Source organism: Equus przewalskii, chromosome 9, assembly GCF_037783145.1.
Source record: "Equus przewalskii isolate Varuska chromosome 9, EquPr2, whole genome shotgun sequence".
Lineage (NCBI taxonomy): Eukaryota > Metazoa > Chordata > Mammalia > Perissodactyla > Equidae > Equus > Equus przewalskii.
The window spans coordinates 9,385,244-9,405,915 of NC_091839.1; the positions used below are offsets into that span (position 1 = coordinate 9,385,244).

The window sequence follows — 20,672 nt, forward strand, 5'->3', positions numbered from 1 at the left end:
GGGCTGGGCTGTCGCCCCCACCAGCCCCCCCAGCCCTGCTGAATTTGCATTCCACCCCCCTCCCCCCCGTGGGTGGCATTGGGCCTCTGCCCGTCATCTGGCTGGTGGTTTGGGGTGGGAAATGCCCCAGCTTCCAGGCCGGGGGAGCACGGCGAGGTGGAGGTGGCCGGAAAGATACTGACGGCCTCGGTGGCCTCAGCCCGGGCCAGGCCCTCCTCCAGGGGCTCTCCTGGCCGTTGGCCGGGGAGCATCTTCAGCTCCCGGGGTCCGGATCTGCAGCTGCCACGCGAACACTTGCAGTTTGACCGGAGGAGCAGGGTCAACCTGATTCTCCAAATCTCGAAATTCCACACGAGAATCCCAAAGTCTGGCCTCCCGTGGGAAGTCTGGGTCTGGCTCCACCCGGATCTGAGAGCAGCCCAGCTCTGGACAGGGCTGGCCACGTGGCAGGGTCTCAGGCCCACCAGCCCCGTGTACCTGCCGTTGAGTTTTTCATCTCTGAGCTAAAACCTGATGCTTCTCTGACTCAGGCCTTCCCCCAACCCCCGAAAAATATATTTTTTCAAAACGGGTATGTATCCTTTTTCCAGAGGAGGTGGACCAACTATTTCCACATCTCCTAAAAATTCTAGAGTGTTCCAGACATGCTCCCTGCTGTCCCCACCCTCCGTGAGGCCTCATCCTTAACCCGTGCCGCCCTCCCCCACCAGCCCTGGACGGGTGGAACAAGCTGTTCTCACATCCTCTCCTGGCGCCTGTGACACACCAACTCCCAGATCCCAGATCCCAGGACGGCACATGCCAGCCCGCGGTCTCACCTCAACTGTGCCCTGCCCGTCCCCTCCCCACCTTGCCCCAGTTGTCCGCTCCCTCTGGCTGGTGCCCTGTCCCCCTCTCTCTCACACAGGCGCCCTCTCGGATGCTCCCCCGGTCTCTCCCCCTCCCACCCCGTCTCTGGCTCTCTCCTCATCCAGTCTCTGACCCTTTCCCCCCTTTGGCTGTCTCCAGATTTTCCTGTTGCCCCCTAAATTCTTTGTGTCCCTCTCTTCCCTGAGTCTCCTCTCTCTCTGTCGTCGTCCTGGGCCTTTGCCTGTCCCTGGTCCTAACTCTGAGGCTCTCTCCCCAAATGTCCTCTCCTCTGATTCTCTTTTTCTCTCTCCTCATTTGTGTGCCCTGGGTCTCTGCCTCCCCTCCGTGAATCTCTTCTGCTTCTCTCTCTCCAAATCACTGTCTCCTTCCTCCTTCTGTCTCCCAAAATGTGTCTGCTATTTTTCATTAGTTATTTCCCCTCTCCCACTAAATCTCCATCTCTTCTCTTCGCCATAATTCCTGTGGCTCTCCTCATCTCCATCTCTCTCCTGCTCTATTTCTTCCCTCTTCAGCTCTCTCCTGCTCTCTTTTTCTGATTCTCTATAAATTTGTGACTCTCTGTCCGCGTCTCTCTCCCCATCTGTGTCCTGGTTCTCTCTCACTCTTCACCTCGCCTCAACCAAATGTCAGTCTCCTGATGTCCCTGTGTCTCCACCTTTCTTTCCTTTGCCCCTTTCCCTCTGCTCTTTGCCACCCGTCCGGGACAGGGAGCCCCAGGCGAGGTCTGGGCCTAGGACGAGATGCTGCTGGCTCCCAGCTCCCACCCCAGCCCGGGAGGGGCCACCGTCTTCATTTCCATCCCTTCCCTTCCCCCCGTCCCAGCTCCCAGCTCCCGCCTCCCTCCTCACTTCCCACTGCAGCTGCAGCAGTCCGTTGCCAGGGCAACCACAGCTGGCGGGGCGGGAGCCCCCTCCACCCCATCCCCCCTCTTCTCCTTTCCGGCAAGGCAGGGAGGAGCTGGGACAAAGCCAGAGAAAGGCGGGGTGCAGGGGGGAGACGGGGAGACGGAGGTAGGGCCGGCTCCAGCTGTTAACCTCAATTGCTTCTTCCCCAGCGAGGCCCCATCTCCCCTTCCTGGTGACGCCCCAAACCAGCCTGGAGGACGAGGTAGTTGTGGGCAGACGGGTCAGGCCCGGTTTAATACACAGAACAAGTTAATTCACAGCAGAGCAGGCAATAAAGGAGACTCGTTTACAAGGAGGGGCATGCCTGGATTGGGGGAGACCCCCCAACCCACCACCTCCCCCACTTGCAGCCTCAATTTCCCTTTTTTTTTTTTAAACCGAACAACAAACACACACAACCACAAGAAACAACCACGCCCCCTCGCTACCCCCAAAATGGCCAGCGAGGGGGGCCAGGGCAGTCCGGCCTGGCCGGCGGGGCATCGGGGCAGGGGGGCAGGAGAAACGAGTCCGTTGCAGAGTATGTGCTTCTCATCCCAGCAGGCGCCAGGCAGGGGCCGCCAGCCACCCAGCCACGCCGGCCACGGCCACCGGCAGGGCGGGGCTCCCAGGGCGGGGCGGGAACGGCGTTCAGAGCCATGGTTCACTTCATGCAGTATCCATGGTGGGCACCAAGAGGGGCGGGGGGGGGCACCACACCCACCTGCCGTGGGCACAGGGGGGAATGGTGCCACCTTGGGGGGAGGGGGACAGCTGCCACTCCAGAAACTCAAGAGAGAGGCCGCCAGGCAGAACGCTGGCATAGACTGGTGCCCAGAGGACGGCTCAGCGGTGCCCCCGTCCACCCAGCCAGGCCTTATAGGACTCTTTGTATATATTAGTTTCTTCTTTCTTTTTTTTTTAACTTTTTGGCTTTTTCTTTAGAAAAAGACTGTGTCCGTGCCCCCAGCTGGCATCCACGACCCCTCGTGCCCGCCCAGAGGCGGGGTATGGCTTTGAGGGGAGCAGAAGCCCCTGGTGCCCATTGGCCAAGGGGTGGGGGAGGAGAGAGGGGGCCCTGCCGGGCGCCGACCCCCAGGGCGACATTCCACTTGCACGGAGGGAAGGGGGCCCAGCCCCCACAGGCCCCGTCCCCTCCCGCTGGGGGGCCTCAGGGACGGGGAGAGCCGAGCAGCCCCAAGAGGCAGGTAGGCGAGCACCACCCCAGAGTTCCGGTGAGCCAGAGCCAGGCCTAGGTGAGGGTGATGTAGGCAGAAGCCTTTTCTTTCAGGTGCCGAAGACAGAGGTGACAACTCCAGCTCCCTGTGGGGGCGGCAGAGGACAAGGAGTGAGGCCCAGGTCCGGGGAGGGCTGCCCAACCCCCCCCACCTCCAGCAGACAACTTTCCTGCCCACCCACCTCTTCTCTCACCTTCCGGGGGCTCCGCCATGGGGGGACTCAGGCAGTACATATGGTAACCCCGATCGCAGTCGTCACAGAACAGCAGCTGGTCCTGGGGGGTGAGACCCGCCCAGCTGGCACCCTGGGGGCATGGGTACCAGAAACCGGGGTGGGGGGCTGGGGCAGGGGCTAGGTCCGAGGGGCTGGGGGAGGCGGTCCCTTCCACGAGAAAAGGCTCTGAGAAAGTCTGCATCACGGACTCTGCAAAACCCTGCAGCACCCTGAGGACTGTCAGTGTGCATTCTGTAGCCTGGGCTCTCTAAGATTCGGTGGGGCATTCACATGACACTGAGATGGGCTGATACCAGCCCTGGAAGCAGTGGACAGGGGTTCAAGTCCCAGCTGTCCCATTTTCCTAGCTGGGCACCCTTGGGCAAGTCCCTTCCCCTCTCTGGGCTCAGTTTCTCTCAAGAGTTCCTCCCTCTGTGGGTGTTGGGAGGGCTCAGAGCGATGAGGAGTATGAAATGCGGGGCCCAGTGAATGGACACTGACAACAATACTAATACAGTAACGAGAGTTCACCAGGGAGGGGCTCCTGGCAGAGGCGGGGGCACGGGGGCCGCCTGGGGGCAGGTCCCGGGGAGGCGGGCGGCACTCACGTCGTTCTCCGACGTGCCGCACAGGCTGCACGACTTGCACTCGATGCACTGCCAGCGGTAGGTCCGCACGGCCGCTGTCATGTTCACGGTGAACTGCAGACACGAGGGGTGTCCTGGGGGCCGAGGGGCAGGGATGCGGTTAGGGGTCATCGTGCCCCTGGGGAAGAGACAGCTCAGAAGGCCGGGCAAGCTTCTGCGGCCCACAGCCCGGCCCCACCCTGCCCACGGGGCCCAGCCACCGTCCTGCGGGCAGGGCCGCCTGGCCACCAGCCTCCTACGAGCCGCCATGGCAACCACCCTCTGCTCCCCAGAATGCCATGGCAACCGCATTCCATTACCCACGGTGCTGTGGCAACCACTTCCTACCACCCACAACCCCGGGCAGCCACGCTCTCTGAACCACCGTGCTGAGGTGGCCGCCGTCCATTACCCACGGCAGGACCGGCAGTAACGTGGCAGCCACGTCCTCCCAGGCACGAGGCCATGGCAACCACCTTCTGCAGCAGGGTCCCACACCCTGCCTCCCTGCGCCCCCAGCCCGTTGCACGGGATGCCGCAGCGACCGACCTGGTTCTAACAGTACCATGTGATGCCAATCTGCCAGTCAGCCCACTACCCCGGTGCAGACACCCCAGCCACAGCCAAGGGCCACGACAACGACATTGCACTATCCCCAATTGCCACAATGACCATATTTCATTCCCCGCAACACCATGACAACCACAATTCATTAGCCGCTGTGCTGAGGCAACCACAGTCTATTCCCCACAAATCCACCGTGGGAAACCACATTCCGTTAACCACAACTCCGTGGCAAGTGCCCTCTCTCGGCCACAGCACCAGGCAGTGGCAATCCATTACCCGCCATCACAGTCCGCTTCCCGCCACGCCATGGCAACCACATCGCCTCCTTCCCAGAGCCTCGCGACCACACTCAGTTCCCACAGTCCTCAGCAGCCCTCTGGTTATCCGCAGGGCCCCCGTGGGGACCCCATCCTCAGTGTCTGCCTCCCATGCTCCAGATCGGCACTCCTGGAGGCCTCTCCACCCCGGCCCCCGGGAAACTCCGGCAGGGGCATCACCTGATCGCCCACAGTCAGCACAGGAGATGAGGTCCTCGGGACACCCCGTCTTCTTGGAGCCACCCAGGCAGAAGTCACAGTAGCCGTTGGGGATGACAGTGCCGTCCGGCGCCTTTTTGGCTGCAAGACAGCAGGCAGGGGTTGGCACGGGCAGGCAGGGCACCCCGTCCAAGGCTGCTGCTGAAGTAGGGGCAGAGGGAGGCGTCCCTACCTGTGTGTTTCCTCTGTGCCTCAGGGACCCAGGCCAATTCTTTGTAAAACTCTGGGGGTGGAGGACAGAGAGAGGGGCTCTCACCATAGGGCAAGGCCCCACCCTGCCCCCAGCCTCAGCCCCAAAGGTGGACCCCTTGGTCCAGGCAGGAGAGAGGCAGGGAGAGAGAGTAGCTACCCCGAGCTGCGGCCAGGAGCAAAAGAGATTTGGGGGTACCCAAATAATTCTCACCAGGAGCCCCCTAACTTTGAGGACAACGGACATGTCCTCTTTATTAGGTAACAACTTGGCAAATACAGCATCAGAAAGAGTCCCCTGCCTCCCGGCTCGTACACGCTTCTACCAGACAGCCACTCCCCACTCAGCCCCAGCGAGATAAAAATTGGGTCGATGCCACTGGCCAAGATCTGGTATGGAAACAGACATTCCAAAGGAAAATTCTGAAGCCAGAGGTGCCCGGGCGAGCATGGGGACGGGACCAGAGACTGCCCTCTCCTGCCAAGGGATGGGTGGGAAGATGGTTTCTCCCCCAGCAGAGCATCTGCACAAGCCCTCGCCCATCCCTCCGCTGTCGAGGCTGGCATGGGATGGGCATGGGCGGTCACCACCGGCTTCCAGGCCACCGACCCTGCGCCTCAGCCGGGGCTCAGCAGAGAAGGGAGAAAGGGGGGCGGGGAGGGAGGGGAGTCATCTATCACCCCCGCCCCAAGCTCTAATTGAAACAATAAATCAGACCCAGAAATATTACGCCCGGCCGGGAGTGAGGGAGAGATGGTTGGTTGCCATGGCAACCCCAGAGCCAGCATCCCCATGGTCGGTGGGGGGAGGGGACCGCCGAGCTGGAGATTTTCCAGAAATGTCTAACGTGCCCCCTCCTTCGCAGGCTGCACAGCCCCCGCTCCCAGGGCCCCTCGCCACCCCCGCGGCCGGCCGGCCTGCTCACGTTTATGGTTGTTTTTCCGGTGGAAGGGCAGGGCGTGGCGCTCGGCGTTCTCCTCCCCCTCCTCCTCCGCCAGGTGGGTGTGGGTGTAGTGGTAGCTGAGCCCGGGCCGGTTCTTATACCGTTTCCCACAGACTGGAGAGCGAGCAGGGAGGGCCCGTCAGCCCCCCAGCCCAGGCTGCCTCCACACTGGCCTCCAGGATCATGCCTCCCCCCTCTGCCAGAGGCCTGAGCTTGCCCCACCAGGGTCCAGACAGGAGGGAGGGGCGGGCCGGGAGGGGTCTTTGGGGCCCCCCTCTCTCTCTCTCCCCCTCTTCAGAAGGACTCACTATCACAGACATACGGCTTGTCTCGGTCTTCCAGGGAAGCGGTGTCCTGGCGTTTCCGGAGACCTCCGATGCCATATGCCTGGGGGGAGAGGCAGGAGTGAGGGGCCGAGACAGGGAGGGAACTAAAGGGCCCACAAGTCGAATCGCAGCTCTGCCGCTTCCTAGCTGTGGGCCTAACTCCCTTGAGCTCTCTGGGGCTCAGTTTCCCCATATGCAACCCAGGTATGAAGACAGCGCTCACCCACTGTACTATCTCTGTTTGGCAAACGGTTTACTATCTCCGACCCTCCATTCCCTCATCTGTAAAATGGGCATAAAATGCTTCAGGCTGCTCTGGGGAGTAAATGAGGTCAAACTGGGGCAGGGTCTGACCGCTGGGCACACTCCCTAAACGGGCTCTGCAGGGACGGGAAGGGGGAGGGGGGTTTGGGGGGTACCTTGCCCTTGGCCCTGTTCTTCCTCCTGGGAATGTCATCCTCCAAGTCTTCGACTTCGAGATCGTGCGGAAACTCCAGCAGCTGCTGTTTCTGGGCATCAGGAGAAGGGAGATGGGGGTCAAGAAGGTGGGGGGCACTGTTCTGCTTTGGGGCGTCCTGGGCAGAGCTGGAGATGGGGGGTGGTAGGGCAAGTCAAGAGGTCTTCCAAAAAGAGACAAGGCGTGGGAGGATGGAGACTCAGAGGCACAAAGGCCCAGGGCACAGGGAGAATTCAGACAGGGACGGGGTGTGCGAGGGCAGGGGACAGAGGGCAGCTGGGGCCCCTGGGGTCCTACCTGGCAGTCCATAATGGTCTCCTCCTCCTTCAGCTCAATCTTCTTCTCCCCCGGCTCCGCGCACAAGAGAGCCTCAAGGACCGGCCCTTCCGGGAGGCCGCCCTCCTTCTTCAGGGGCGCCTCACAGTCTGGGGACAAGGCCACGGGGGGTCAACTGGGGAACTTGTCCCTAGAGGACTCCTCCAACTGCCCAGGTCGGGGACCACGCTCTCGGCTGGAGGGACGAGGCTTTCCCACACTCAGCCAGCAACAGACGCCAAGATTCAACCATACAGAGTGGAGGATGCCCAGACCCTGGGGAGACCCAGCCAGACCCTCACTTACACGTGGACACATATGGAGAGATACACACACTCAAACCGGATACACAAGAAGCAACACAGGGACATCCATGGGGGAGATACAGACAGAGCATCCGAGACAGCCAGACACACAAAGAAAGAGACACCCAGACACTCAGAGACACCGAGACACGTAGAGCAGACACCTCCAGACCCTTGGATACACCCAGACACGCTCAGAAAGAGACCATTAGACCATCAGATGTGCCCAGACCCATGGGGGAAGACACAGCCAGATCCTACGATACACCTGGACACCCATGGGGAAGATCCAGACACACCCAGAGAGGGTCGCTCAGATGGATACACACGGACATACATAGAGATACAGAGATACAGACACAGCTGGGAAGACAGCCAGGTGGACACTCCGATACACCTGGACCCACACAGACTTGGATACACCTGGATGGGGGCAGAGAAACAGCCAGTGACTCTGATCGTACTGGACACATTCAAGAAGCGGCAAGGCCAGACATTCTGCTGGACCAGCACGTGGACAGAAATACACCGAAGACGCCAGACCCGAAGGGAAGAGGTTTTCCCAGACATTCCAGAGCATGTGGGCACCCCCAGGAAGAGACAGCAGACACCCTGAAACCCCCAGACACACTCAGGAACACCTGGATCCTCTGACAGGCCAGACACACACAGGGGAAATAAACCTTCTAATACACTTGGAAACACCTGGAAAGAGACTGAGACACTTAGCTGCAGTCCACTGCAAATGGAAGGGTTACCATCAGACACTCTGACACACCCAGACACACGAAGGCACACACAGGAGGAAATACAGCCAGACACTCTGATCCACCCCAGCTCATAAGGGGAGAGACACAAAGACTCGATACACACAGCAGATACCACTCCACCCTGCAATACACCTGGGCCCAGGTAGGGCCAGACAGAGGTCGAAGCTCAGTGACTTAGGGAACAGCGGAGAATCTCTGGGTCCCACCCAGACACACCCTGCAGACACACAGCCAGCCCCTCGGACACTGGCTGGGAGGGGAATAAAGGCGGATGCTCAGACACACACTGGCACCACCACACACTTCTCAGCGCCTGCTGGGGGCACGGATGGCGGCCACCCAGGCACAGGACCAAGCTCCACCCACCAATCTTGTACTCGCAGGGCCGGAGTCTGGGGTCCTCCAGGATGTTGAGTCTCCGTTTCTTCCTCCAACAGCGGGCGGGGTACGTATAGATCTGTCCCGGGGCCAAACCTGGAGGGAGAAGGGCGGTCAGAACGCGGGCGCAAAGCCGCCGCCCCGCCCCACCCCGCCCCGCCCCGCCCTCCCGCCGGTACCCGGCCCGCGGTGGGTCTTCTCCATCCAGATGTAGCAGTTGTTCTGGGCCACGCCGGTCTGCGAGTCGAGGAAGGGCAGGCGCAGGCTGCGCTCGGCGCACAGGCGCGCGTTGTAGCTGCGGCAGTGCTCGATGGCCTCGCGGTAGAAGTCCTCGCCTAGGCTGCGAGGGCGGGCGGGCTGCTGTCAGCAAGGGCACGCGCCCCCGGGCGCCCAGCACCCCTCCCCCAGCCGCCCGCCGGGAGTGGGTGGGCCCACTTCCCCAGCCTCACCTCTCCCCCTCCTGCCGCTCCTGGACCCAGGAGCCCCCAACCCGGGGCTCAGGCAGGCCTCAAGCCAACGAGTGGATACCCACAATATAGAAAGAGACAAAAATACACCGAGACCCTACCATCCCAGCACATATCCACACACACAACACAGACAAATCGCACACAGTCACACAGGATTCACACACAAAGAGAGACACATCCCAAGACTCACAAAGGAGAAACAGACAAACCTCACATATGTGCACACACAAATATCTTCCGAAAAACACAGATATCTCAAGTCACATAGTGTAGAAACAGCCAGATCACACATATATCCATGCACAGATACGCATGGCATATCCAAAGACACACAACATAAACAAATCACCCACACAAAGACACACAACATGCAAACAGTTCCCACACACCACAACACACACACACTCATCATCCAAAGACACACGCAGATACACAAATGTTAGAAGAAATGTTAAAACAAACTACCTACATATGCACTTACACACATATCCAAAGACACAACACAAATCACACACACGATCCAGACACACTATACAAAGAAATCACACAGAGTCACACAGGATACACACACACATTCACAAAGATACACAATATAAAAACCAACATATAAATGCCACATATTCAAACACAGAAAGATACACACATATAGGACACAGAAACACACAAATCCACCCATATTCACACAAAAATTTACACACCAATACATGCATACCCACGTATGCAAAGCCACAGAACACAAATGAGGCACAGTTTCAAAGGACATGGACACACACACTCAGAGACCCAAATATCCAAAAATACCTAGTGTCGAATAAAAGAAATTAAGCACATATCCACACACATAGCCACGAAAACCAGAACACAAACAAGTGACACACACTCCACATGCCAAGACAAAGGTGGTACGGGCTTCACTCAAGTTTACCAAGGCCCCCGCACCCCCGGGCCTTTTCACCCCCTCCCCAGCCCCGGGGGTCGCAGGTCGGGACATGACCCCGTTCCCCGGAGAGGACCCGACGAGGACTCGGAGTTCCCCACGCCCTCCGCTCCTCCAGGAGCAGCGCGTCGGACCCCGTTCTGGCCAGAGCCCACAGTCACACACGCTCGCACCCCCGCGCAGCCCGGCCCGCGGTGACAGCCCCCCAGACACCCCGGCGGCCCCACCCCCAGCCGCCACACACACGCCCGCCCGCGCCGACCCGCCCGCGCGCCCTCCCCCGCCTCCCGCCGCCCGCGGCACCTCAGGGGGCCGGGGATGACCGTGGCCATCTTGCTCCCCGGGTCCTGCCCCCAGCAGGTCCCCGCCGGGTCGGTCCTCCCCGCGCTCGGGCGGGCGCTGAGGCCGCCCATCCATTCATTCCCGGGGGGCGGGCACAGCCGGGCCGCAGCCAATCGCGGCGGCGGGGCGGGCCGGCCCGGGGCATGCCGGGAGTTGTAGTCCCGGGCCCGGGGCTGGCGGGACCCGCAGGGAGGGGCGCCTAGGAGGGCTCGGAGCACGCACGGTCACTCAACACGCTCACCCGACACGCTCACCCGTACACACGTCTAGCCTCAAGGGCGTACGCTCACACGTGCACACCTGGACGCGCACACCCACACGGCAGTGTACACACATTCACACGTATACTCACAGCCGCCCACGTAGACTCACGCACGCCCCCACTCCCACGCCTCCACCCAGACGCACTTTCAGTGACACGCGCACGCACACCTCAATGCCAGGAGACAGCGACGCCTGCCTTCCAGGTGCCCACACAGGGTCCCACCAACACACCCGCGCTGGCGCAGGCGGTGGCTCACTGACACCGCCCCCACCCCCATCCCCCCAGTCCCTCCTGGCTCCAGGGACCCCTGTTGTCCTTTCCCACTCGGGGCTGTCACCTCACAGTGACCCCGCCCTGCTCAACCCTCTCCGCAGGCCTGACAGCCCCGGGGCTGGTTGAGAGTTGTTGCCACACCTCCTGGGTTCAAATCCTGGCTCTGCCATTTGGTGACCATGTGACCTTAGGCAAATAACTTCACCTTTCTGGGCTTTAGTTTCCTCATCTGTAAAATGATTAAATGAGTAAACATGGGTAAGATGTTTTAAAAGACACCTGGCAGGGAGTAGGTGTTCAATAAATTCATTCATTCCACAAAGAGGATCTGGCAGGTACTAAGCTGTGAAATGGTGAGAGCTAACCGTTGTTAAAAAGAATAATGCCTGGCACAGAATAGATGCTCAATAAATAGTTGTTGAGTGAATAAATATCCTGAGGACCTGCCATGTGCCAGGCACAGTTCTCAGTGCTTTGACAGGGATTAACTCATTTACGCCTCATTATGACCCTCCTGGGTGATGCTGTTATGACCCCATTTTCCAGATGAGGCACAGAGAGGTGAGCTCACCTGCTCTCTGCCGCTGGTAGCTGTTTGAAGGTGGGACTCCGGGAAGGACCCCTCACCATGATGTCTGTACCCAAGTCAGCCTTACCTCCTTCTCTCTCCCACGTCACCCAAACAGGATCTGCCCTAGGGGACCCCCAGAGAGTGAGGCGAGTCATGGCACTCACCCAGTGCCACGCATGCACCTGGAACCCAGTTGGTCCAAAGTTTGTGTTCAAGTTAGAGCCCCTGCATGGATGACAACGCCCACAAATGTCCTTGTCCACCAGAGGGCTCTCCAGCAGACAGAAGAGGTGTACTAGCCTTCGCTTCTTGGTCACTTGATGCCCCCACCTGCCTCCTAGTGAGAGAGACCCGCTCGGGGTCTTCCACACCCATGGTCACTGATAAACAGACAGGTGCACACACCCCTTTAGTCTTAGAGCTCTTCCTCAAAGGCTCCCCTTTGCCCCCAGGTAAGGTCTTGACCTTCTCCCTCCCCCATCCCCAACGGAAGGAAGGGAGCGGGCCTCTGCTTTACATCTGGCCTAGAGCAGCTGGCCAGGGGAGTAAGTCAGGAATGCTGGCAGCCCCATGCTCACTCCGGCCCCCAGGCCCCCACAGGGGCCACCCCACATCTTACCCACAGCAAGCCCTGCCACCTTCTTCTTGCACCTCACAGACCCCCCAACACACCCTTACACTGCTCCCCACATCTCCAGCCTCAACACCCCGGCTCACTGCTGCCACACCCAGAACCCTACACCAACTCCGTCATTTTGGAGTCTGAGTGTGGAACACTCCGTCGCCTCCCCAGAGGCCCTTGTCCACCAGCACGACTTGACCCCCAGACCCAGGCTGACACTTGTGGAGGGGGCTCCCTCCCTTCCCTTCACCTACCCCTCTCCCACACTTGAACTTCCCTGCAAACCACTCTCCTGTCCCCACCCCCAGCGCCCTAGGTGGAAACTGGAGCACAAGTGAAATCAATATTGATACTATTAATAATCGTCACTCCACTCCGCTAGGGTCAGGCTCTGTAGTGAGGGCTTTACAAAGATCACAACAACCCCACGAGGTGATAAGAGCTGCTATGAGTCCCCAGGTCACAGATGGTAACACTGAGGCTGGAGGGGGGATCCGTGTCTCCAGACGGGGTTTGAAGGCGAGCAATCAGAACTCTGAGGGCTGCACCTTCCAGCCTCCCATTCCCAAGGGGATTTGACTCACATTCTTTCAGGAGCAGGAGTCCCACCCTCTCCCCTGCAGACCCTTGGGAAGGTGACAGCAAAGAAGGGCGCTGGCGCTCCCAGCACAACGCTTCCTCTGGCCTCCGCGGCCCTGCAATGGGCTGCCCCACGCCTCCCCCAAGGTCTGGGCCAGGGTTAGCGTGCGGAGGCCTGGATGCCTACAGACCCACCAACCTGCACAGGACCCCCATCCCAGCCAGCGTGAGGGTGTCCCTCATAGCGGAGACATCTGTCTGTATGTACGACTTCGAGTGAGAGGGAAGCAGGAGGGGATCGCCGTCACACAGACCCCAACCCCACACACGCCCTCCCAGCCCTCTTCCGCTCCCCGCAAAGCCGCACGTGTAGGCGTGTGCCTACAAGCCCCCGCCCCTCCTCTCTCAACTTCCCCCGCCAGAAACCAGAAGCAAGAGGGGCCTGTGGTCCAGCCACCAGGCACAGCCCTTCTGGGGTAAGGGGGGGCGCTCCCGGGCCCCTCCCCCTCCCAACCCTCTCCCCTCCCTAACCCCCCACCCCCGCACACGTTGTTCAAGGTCAAGGCGGCGAGCGCACGGGGTTGGGGGAAGGGTGGGGGAGGTCGCCCCGGCCCCTTTGTGCGGCGCTGCCGGCGTTCGCCCTCCGCCTCCTCCCCCGGGCCCAGGAGGAGGGGGAAGGGAGTGCCGCGCTCGCCAGCCCGGGCGGGAGGCGGGAGCGGCCGCGCCTGTCACTCCGAACCCGCTGTCACTGCCTGGGGAAGGGGGGTGGGGAGCGCTGGGACCCAGGAGTCCGGGATTCCGAAGAGGGAGCGAGAGAGAAAGGGAAAGAGACGGAAGAAGAGAGATGGAGAAAGCGAGGGATGGCTAGGAGAGGGGAGGGATGGGAGGCAGGTAGCCTTGAACCCGGGCCTCCAGGTTCCTGGCCACTGGGCCCGGGAGGAAGCCCACGCACGGAGGACGGACGCGGACAGGGAGAAAGGGAGGGAATCCCCGGAGAGTGGGGGAGCTCGGAGCACCCTCTCCCGAGCATCTGGTCCCCAAGCGGATGGGAGATGCTCTCCTTAGATGTGTATGGGCGGAGAGAGGGAGGGATCCCACAGTCTAAGCTGACCGGGGCTTCGAGGCTTCTAGGTCTTGAAGACCCAGGAAGGAAAAAGGGTCGACAGCAGGGATCGAACCGAGGACCCCCGGCGTCTCAGCTTCCACCCTGCGGCCGCGCGGGCCGAGGTCCTCGGAGAAAGAGCGGGGAAAGAGAGAAAGGTGCTTCGATGAGGGGAAGAGGGTGGTGGAGACCCCGGGGACTGAGATCTGGACTTGGGCGTTCGTACTGCCATCCTCGTGCTGGGGCAGGCCTGCGCCCCCAGAGACACGGAGGAGGAGAGATGCAGGAGGAGGGGAGGGAAGCCCCTACCCCCACTCTGGGTGGGGAAACGGCCTCCGCCACCCCCAGCCCGCGCCACATTCCTTCACTGACAGCTACAAAGAAGAGGCGCCCCCGCGACCCTGGAGGGGCTCCGGCCTCAGACCCCAGGGGGCGACAGGGGGTGGCAGGCCCCCCAGGGGCACGGGGGGGCGTGCTGGAGGCCCCCACTCAACTACCATTCGCGCGCTGCGTCCCCCTCCCCAGCGAGGGAGGGGGAAGGGCTCCGGGGGTGGGAGGTTCGGGATGGAGGGATGTGGACGGCGGGGACACTCACGACTTGAGCGGGTTCTGAATGGCGGTGGCCATGGCCCACTCGGCTGGGCCGCCTCCGGCCCGGGGCGCCGCTGCCGCCGCGCGCGGGCCCAGCCCGGCCTGCGCCGCCCGCTCTGCCGCCCAGCGCGCTACGATTTCATTCATTCTTGGGGCTGCGGCGCGAGCGGAGCGGGGCGGACCGGGGGCGGGGCTCGGCCAATCCCCGCTCCTCCCGGCGCACGACGGGACGTGGAGTCTAGGGGCGCGCGGCGGCGCCCAAGGGCGCCCGGGTCCGGACTACACGTCCCAGGGGGCGTCGGGAGGACCGCGCGCCCATTGGCTGCTGGGGATACGGGGCGGGGCTGGGTTCTCCCCAGAGCATCCTTCCCTCCTCCCTTGGGGCTCTCCATTCCCAGACGGGGCTTTCCATCCTCTAGGCACTGCGGGCGCGGGAGTGGGTGATCCCCGGCCTCTGGGTCTCCCCAGGGTATGTGGTGACCCTGGGGTCTGTCATGTCTTCTTGTCTAGGCCGGCTTGTCTGTGTGTCTTTTCTGCGTAAGCCAGCCTGTAAACAAGAACGGGAGTTAATCAATGCCTTTGTTCATTTATTAAGGGCCTGCTACGTGCCGGGCACTCTTCTAGGCACAGGGGATACAGCGGCGATCAAACAGACAAAGTCGCTGCCCTCAAGGGGCTGACCTTTTAATGGAGAAAGACAGATGGTAAGCAAGAAAATGAATAGACAAGATCATTTGAGAGAGTGATAAGTGTTTCTCTGAGGAGGTGACATTTGAGCTGAGCCCTGAGAAGCTGCCAGCCATCAATAGGAGGAGAAGGGGAACAAGCTTGACACGTCCAAAGATCAGTAAGAAAACTAGTGTAACTGGAGCAGAGTGAGTGAGGGGGGAGACAAGGTGGGGGAGAGAGCAAGGACCCAGATCACGCAGGGCCTTGCAGGCCATTATAAAGAAAATGGATTTTGTTCTAAGTGCAATCAATCATCCGTGACTCTCTTCTCTTTTTCACACACACACCAAGCCCATCAGCTAATAATCCTGTTATCTCTACATTCACAAAATAGATCCAGAATCCACTCAGTCTTCTCCCTTCACAGCCTCCACCCTGCTAATATCCACACCTCTCCCACCTGGGCAGTCCCATGTCTGTTCCCTCCATGGCAGCTAGTGGGCTATCTAAAGCATAGGACACCAGAGGCTCTCTGGCTGAAAACCTCCCTTGGCTTCTCTCACAATTCGAATAAAATGCAGTCCTCACTGTGCCTTCCAGGCTCTGCTCCATCCCCTCCCCAACCCCCAGCACATTTCTGACCTCATCTGCCTCCTTCCTTCCCTTGGCCAACTTTGCTCCAGCCACACTGGCCTCCTCCCTGTTCCTGGAATATTCCAGTCCCACTTCAGCCACAGGCCCTTTGCACCTGCTGTTCTCTCTGCCCAGAACACTTCTCCCCTAGATAGCTGCGTGGCTCCACCCCTCACTTTATTCAGGTTTCTAATTAAATGTCACCTCCTCGGACGACCTCAGCCTAACAGCATCCCCATAACTTTCTGTCCTCTTAAATGCTTTCTGTTTCTTCCGACACTTGTCATAGTTTGTCATCGTTTGTTAGACCTATTTCATTATTTGATTTATTGTCTGTCTCCACCCCTGAGAATGTCAGCTTGGAGAGGGCAGGGGCTGTTCTTCCACCTCCCTTGGTGCCTAGAACAGGGCCTGGAAATAGTATGTGCTCAGTAATTGTGTGTTGAGTAAGTGAATGGATCGATTAGTCACTGTGCTCCGGATCTCACCGCACGGTCTAGCTCAGAGGCACACAACCAGCAGGGAGAGGGTAGGGTGGGCTCCGGGCTGTGCCCTCTCACACACACCAAGGCCCAAGGCAAAGAGAAGGCAGAGGTTAGCAGGCACATTCACCCGTTTCTAGAGTGTTATGGTCCCCAGCCCTGCGGGGGCGTGCTGGGCACACAGCAGTGACGGTTATGGCCCCAGGCTCTGCCTTAAGCTCGCAGTCCAGCGGGGTAACAGACCCATCACCACACAGTGACAGCCACGCGCAGGCAGAGGGGTCAGGGCCGGGATAGGGGAGGCACAGGGGGCTGTGGGAGCCCAGAGGAGGCTCCTGACCCAGCCTGGGAGGCAGGGAGGGCTTCTTGGAGGAGATTTCAGGGGAACCTTTTCAAGGCCTGACCCCTTGACCTCTCAAGACACAGGGCACTCTGTCCTGACCTCTTGGGGCCTTGATGCCTGATCTTGCTGTCACCCAAGTCTGGGGAACAAACCCTCATCCTGGAAGTTGCAACCTCTGTCGCTTCTCCTGACCCTGGAACCCAAAGATTTTGCCACTAGAGGGCACTGTGGCCCCAGTCTTTGTCCGCACAGCCTGTTCCTGAATCCTCAGACCCAGGAGAGCCATCCATCTGGCCATGGGGCCGCAGCTGGAGACACTGGTCCACCCACCCTGAGCCTCAGACCCTGCGCAGCACCTAGTCACCGGAGTCTGACCCCCTTCCCCAAAGGCTCGTGTGCAATTGCCAGGAGACCCTCTGTCCCAGACTCCTGGGGGCCCGGCTTGCACCTCTGAGGGAGACGCTATTGCTCACCCCTTCCCCATCCTTCTCTTCCCCACTAATCTTCAGAGGATGCAGCCCTCCCCTAAGCTGCCCTTGGGATGTCCAGACATGACTTCAGAAGTCTCTTGCCCAGATGGGGATACTGAGGTACAGAGGAGGTGAGGCTGGGGGGGTCGCACAATACCTGGGCAACAACAATACATAAAGCCCCATTGACTGAGCTTGTCCTGTGTGTCAGGACCTGAACTGGACTCTCACAGGTTTTACATCGCTGAACCATCCAGACCACGCCCAGGAAGCAGGAGCACGTCAGCTCAGCATCAGACGAGGCAGCTTAGGCTCAGATGGGACCGTACCCTCCCCCCGTCACACAGGGAGAGCCGAGATTTGAACCCGGCTCTGGCTCTGCAGCTAACACCTCAAGCTTCCTCCCTCCGCTCCTCTGAGGGGGCTTGCTGACTGCCCGCGTCAGAATCCGGTCAGGCCCCCCGTGCAAACGCCACCCCTGCCACGCCGCCCCATCAGTCTAGGCATTCAGGGACTCCGAAGGCAGATCGCAGAATCTGCCCTTCACCAGCCCCAAGCCTTTCTAACGACCTCAAGGCCTGAGATTACTGGGTAGGGTTTGGAGCAAACCCAGAAGGAAGGAACACAACGCAGTTGGACGGATGGCTCTCGGGCTCTGGGATGGGGTGGGGCGGGAGGCAGAGCTGTATCAGAGGCCACAGAGCCAGGAGTGGAGAGTGTGGCTCTGCAGGCTGATGTCCCTTGTTCCCCTGTGGCTCCACAGGAACCTCCCCAATCTTTCTGGTGCTTCACTTTTCTCCTCTGTAAAATGGGAGGAATGGCCCCAACCTCACCAGTTCGTGGTGAGGATGCTGCGGCCCATGTAAGGCTCTTAGAAGTGCCTGGCACATTTTAACACACAGTGAATGTTACCTGTAATCCTTACACCATAAATTCCTGTGGCTGGACACCTACTGTGGGCCACCCCTGGGCTGAGGGTTTTGCGTCCGTAGTCTCAACAGCTCAGTGGGACAGACGTGACGTCATCCCCAAAGAGGTGCAGGCTCTGGTTGGAGTTCACAAATAAATTGCAAAGCATGGACTTCGACTCGGGTGTGCTGACCCCCAGGCACCTGTATGCTGGCCAGATGGGTGGGTATGGGAGGAGTCCCGCCCATGGGTGCTCTTCCCTCTCCAGGCCCCCTCCGAGCGCGCACGGAGACAGGGGATGAGGTGACATAATGTGAGGCCAGAAGTCGGAAATCAGTATCGTGAGGTTGAAATCAAGGGGTCCGCAGGCTACACACCCTCCAGAGGCCCTGGGAGAATCTGTGCTTCGCCTCTTCCGGCTTCTGGGGGCTGCTGGCATTCCCAGGCTTGTGACTGCATCGCTCCCGTCTTCCAGGCTCCATCTTTGCATCGCCTTCTCCCCTGTGCGTGTGCTGAGTCTCCCTCTGCTTCTGTCTTATAAAGACACCGTGATGGCATTTAGGGCCCCCTGGGATAACCCACCATAATCTGCCCCGCTCAAGAAGCTGGATTTCGTCACATCTGCAAAGACTTCCTTACAAGGGATCAGGACCTGGTCCCTTTGGGGGGGTCATTGTTCTGCCTACCATGGCAGAGTGGGCACAATCTGCGGATGGACAATTTATGGGGCATTAGGGGAAAGTCTGTGGAGTGTCAAGGAGGACTCCAAGGTCTGGGGCCTAAGCAGCTGGAGGGATGGAGGCGTCATTCCCCCTCCCAAAAGGGGGGGGGGAGGGGCAGGTTCGGGAGAGCCCAGGGGCTGAGCTGGGGACGTTGAGTTTGACATGCACATGAGACATCCAAGTGGGGCGGCTGGGTAAGCCTCAGGGTCGGGTTACAGAGAGAAATTTGGGAGCTATGCGTTCTCAATGGCATGTAAAGTGAGGGGGCCGGGAGGAGCTCTCCAGGGAGAGAAAAGGACCAAGGTGGACACCTGGGGCTGGCAGTCAGTGACAGATCCCGAAGATGCAGAGGAACCCAGGAGGGGACTGAAAGGCAGCCAGCCAGGAGGCGGGAGGGGACCAGGAGAGGGTGGCCAGTCCCTCAGGAGCCAAGAGAAGAGAGTGTGTCCAGGCACAGGGAGGGATCGCCGGGCAGGTGCGGCTGACAGGTCAAGTGAGATGAGGACTGAAATGTGACATTGGTTAGCACCAGGGGACCCTGACAAGAATGTTTCTGTGGAGCGGGGCATGCCGGGAGAGTGACCCGTGAGTATGTGATTGCAAGGATTCGAGAGAGAACTGGAGACATCTCTGTGAGGAATGTCACTGCAAAGGGGACAAAGAAATGGGGCTGTCGCTGGGGGAGGTCAGGAGAGTTTCGCTTTGTGTTTTGTTTTAAGATGGAAGAAATTACGACATACTGGTGTGCCAGCAGGAATGATTTAGGAGAGCAGAAAATTTGACCATGCTGGGGAGAGGCGGCATTGCTGGAGCAGCGGCCAAGACGAGAGAAATGGGGAGAGTCCCTAAGTGGGCCCCCAGGGACAGTCGATCCATTGTAACAGGGGGAGAAGGCGCGTGTGGAGCAGATGCCAGGAGGTGGGGAATCCAGAACGTTCTCTTCTAGTGGCTTCCATGAAATAAGAAGCTGGGACCTGGGGCCGGCCCAGCGGCGCAGTGGTTAAGTTCACACATTCCGCTTCAGTGGCCCGGGGTTCGCCATTTCAGATGCCAGGTGCGGACATGGCACGCTTGGCATGCCATGCTGTGGGAGGCGTCCCACATAGAAAGTAGAGGAAGATGGGCATGGATGTTAGCTCAGGGCCAATCTTCCTCAGCAAAAACAGGAGGATTGGCAGCGGATGTTAGCTCAGGGCTAATCTTCAGCAAAAAAATAAAAAATAAAAAAGTAGTAATAATAAAAAATAAAAACCCCTGGAAAAAAAAGAAGCTGGGACCGAAGATGGGGGAAAGGAGAGAGGCCACTCACCAGAACAGTCACTGGGAGCACAGGAGTGTGACCAGACTGGAGGACGAGGCCGGAGTCGGTCAGGAGCTTAAAGTGAGAACTCGAGTTTCCTCCAGCCACTAGCAGACAGATGAGGGCGCAGGCATGGAGTAGAGGCCAAGTTCAACTTAACCAGTGATGAATAAATGACAAGCAATAGGATATATTGGAGAATACGGGGAAGCCATTGGGTTTAGAACTAATTCAGCCTGACCTTGTTTTTCCAGAAAGGCCTGCTGTGGCCTGTTGAGCATGCGTTGTCCATCTGCTTTAACATTTGCAATGTCCCAAAGCCAAGAATGATGCCCCTAAAGACAGAGATGTATCTTCCCCCCATATCGCCATTTCTTTAAGGATAAGCATCTCTTCCCAAAGACTCAGGATTAATTGCCCACTTGCTGTGTTTACCTTGTGACCACTGGCCAGCTGTGCCAGCAAAGCAATTTATGACTGTTGTAAAAGGGACATTCCTGCCACATGCGATGTACACTCTTTGTTTCAAGACGGGATATAACCACTCTATACGCCTGCTTCTTCGGGGTGCTTCCTTCCTCATGAAGGTCCTCTCCCGGACTATATGGTCCTTAGATTTAGCTCATAATAAACTCACCCCAATTTTGAGTTACAGATTGATTATGGATTATTCGCATCAACATTTCTAGTCATAGCTGCAGCAGGATTTCAGAGAAATCAACTGAGACCACCTGGAATCTGCATTGAACCAGCACTTGGTACCACAACTGGAA

The 20,672-nt window shown here is 59.3% G+C and overlaps 1 protein-coding gene across 11 annotated transcripts; it reads right to left on the bottom strand.

Moving 5' to 3' along the window:
• Positions 1-1,981: 1,981 nt before the first annotated feature.
• DPF1 (double PHD fingers 1) lies at positions 1,982-14,527 on the bottom strand. 11 transcript variants are annotated; one of them, XM_070557662.1, is made up of 12 exons: positions 10,330-10,458; positions 8,799-8,959; positions 8,608-8,715; positions 7,149-7,276; positions 6,814-6,903; positions 6,377-6,455; positions 6,051-6,182; positions 5,108-5,158; positions 4,897-5,016; positions 3,815-3,927; positions 3,186-3,297; positions 1,982-3,077 (listed from the first exon to the last, which is right to left on the bottom strand). In XM_070557662.1, the coding sequence occupies exons 1-12, from the start codon at positions 10,437-10,439 to the stop codon at positions 3,007-3,009; spliced, it is 1,275 nt and encodes a 424-aa protein (XP_070413763.1). In that variant the 5' UTR covers positions 10,440-10,458; the 3' UTR covers positions 1,982-3,006. The 11 variants fall into 11 exon arrangements, with proteins under 11 accessions (XP_070413763.1, XP_070413766.1, XP_070413761.1 ...); XM_070557665.1 differs by lacking the exon at positions 10,330-10,458 and adding an exon at positions 9,069-10,261 and having other exon boundaries at positions 3,186-3,267; XM_070557660.1 differs by lacking the exon at positions 10,330-10,458 and adding an exon at positions 14,376-14,527 and having other exon boundaries at positions 2,656-3,077; positions 3,186-3,267.
• Positions 14,528-20,672: the final 6,145 nt, after the last annotated feature.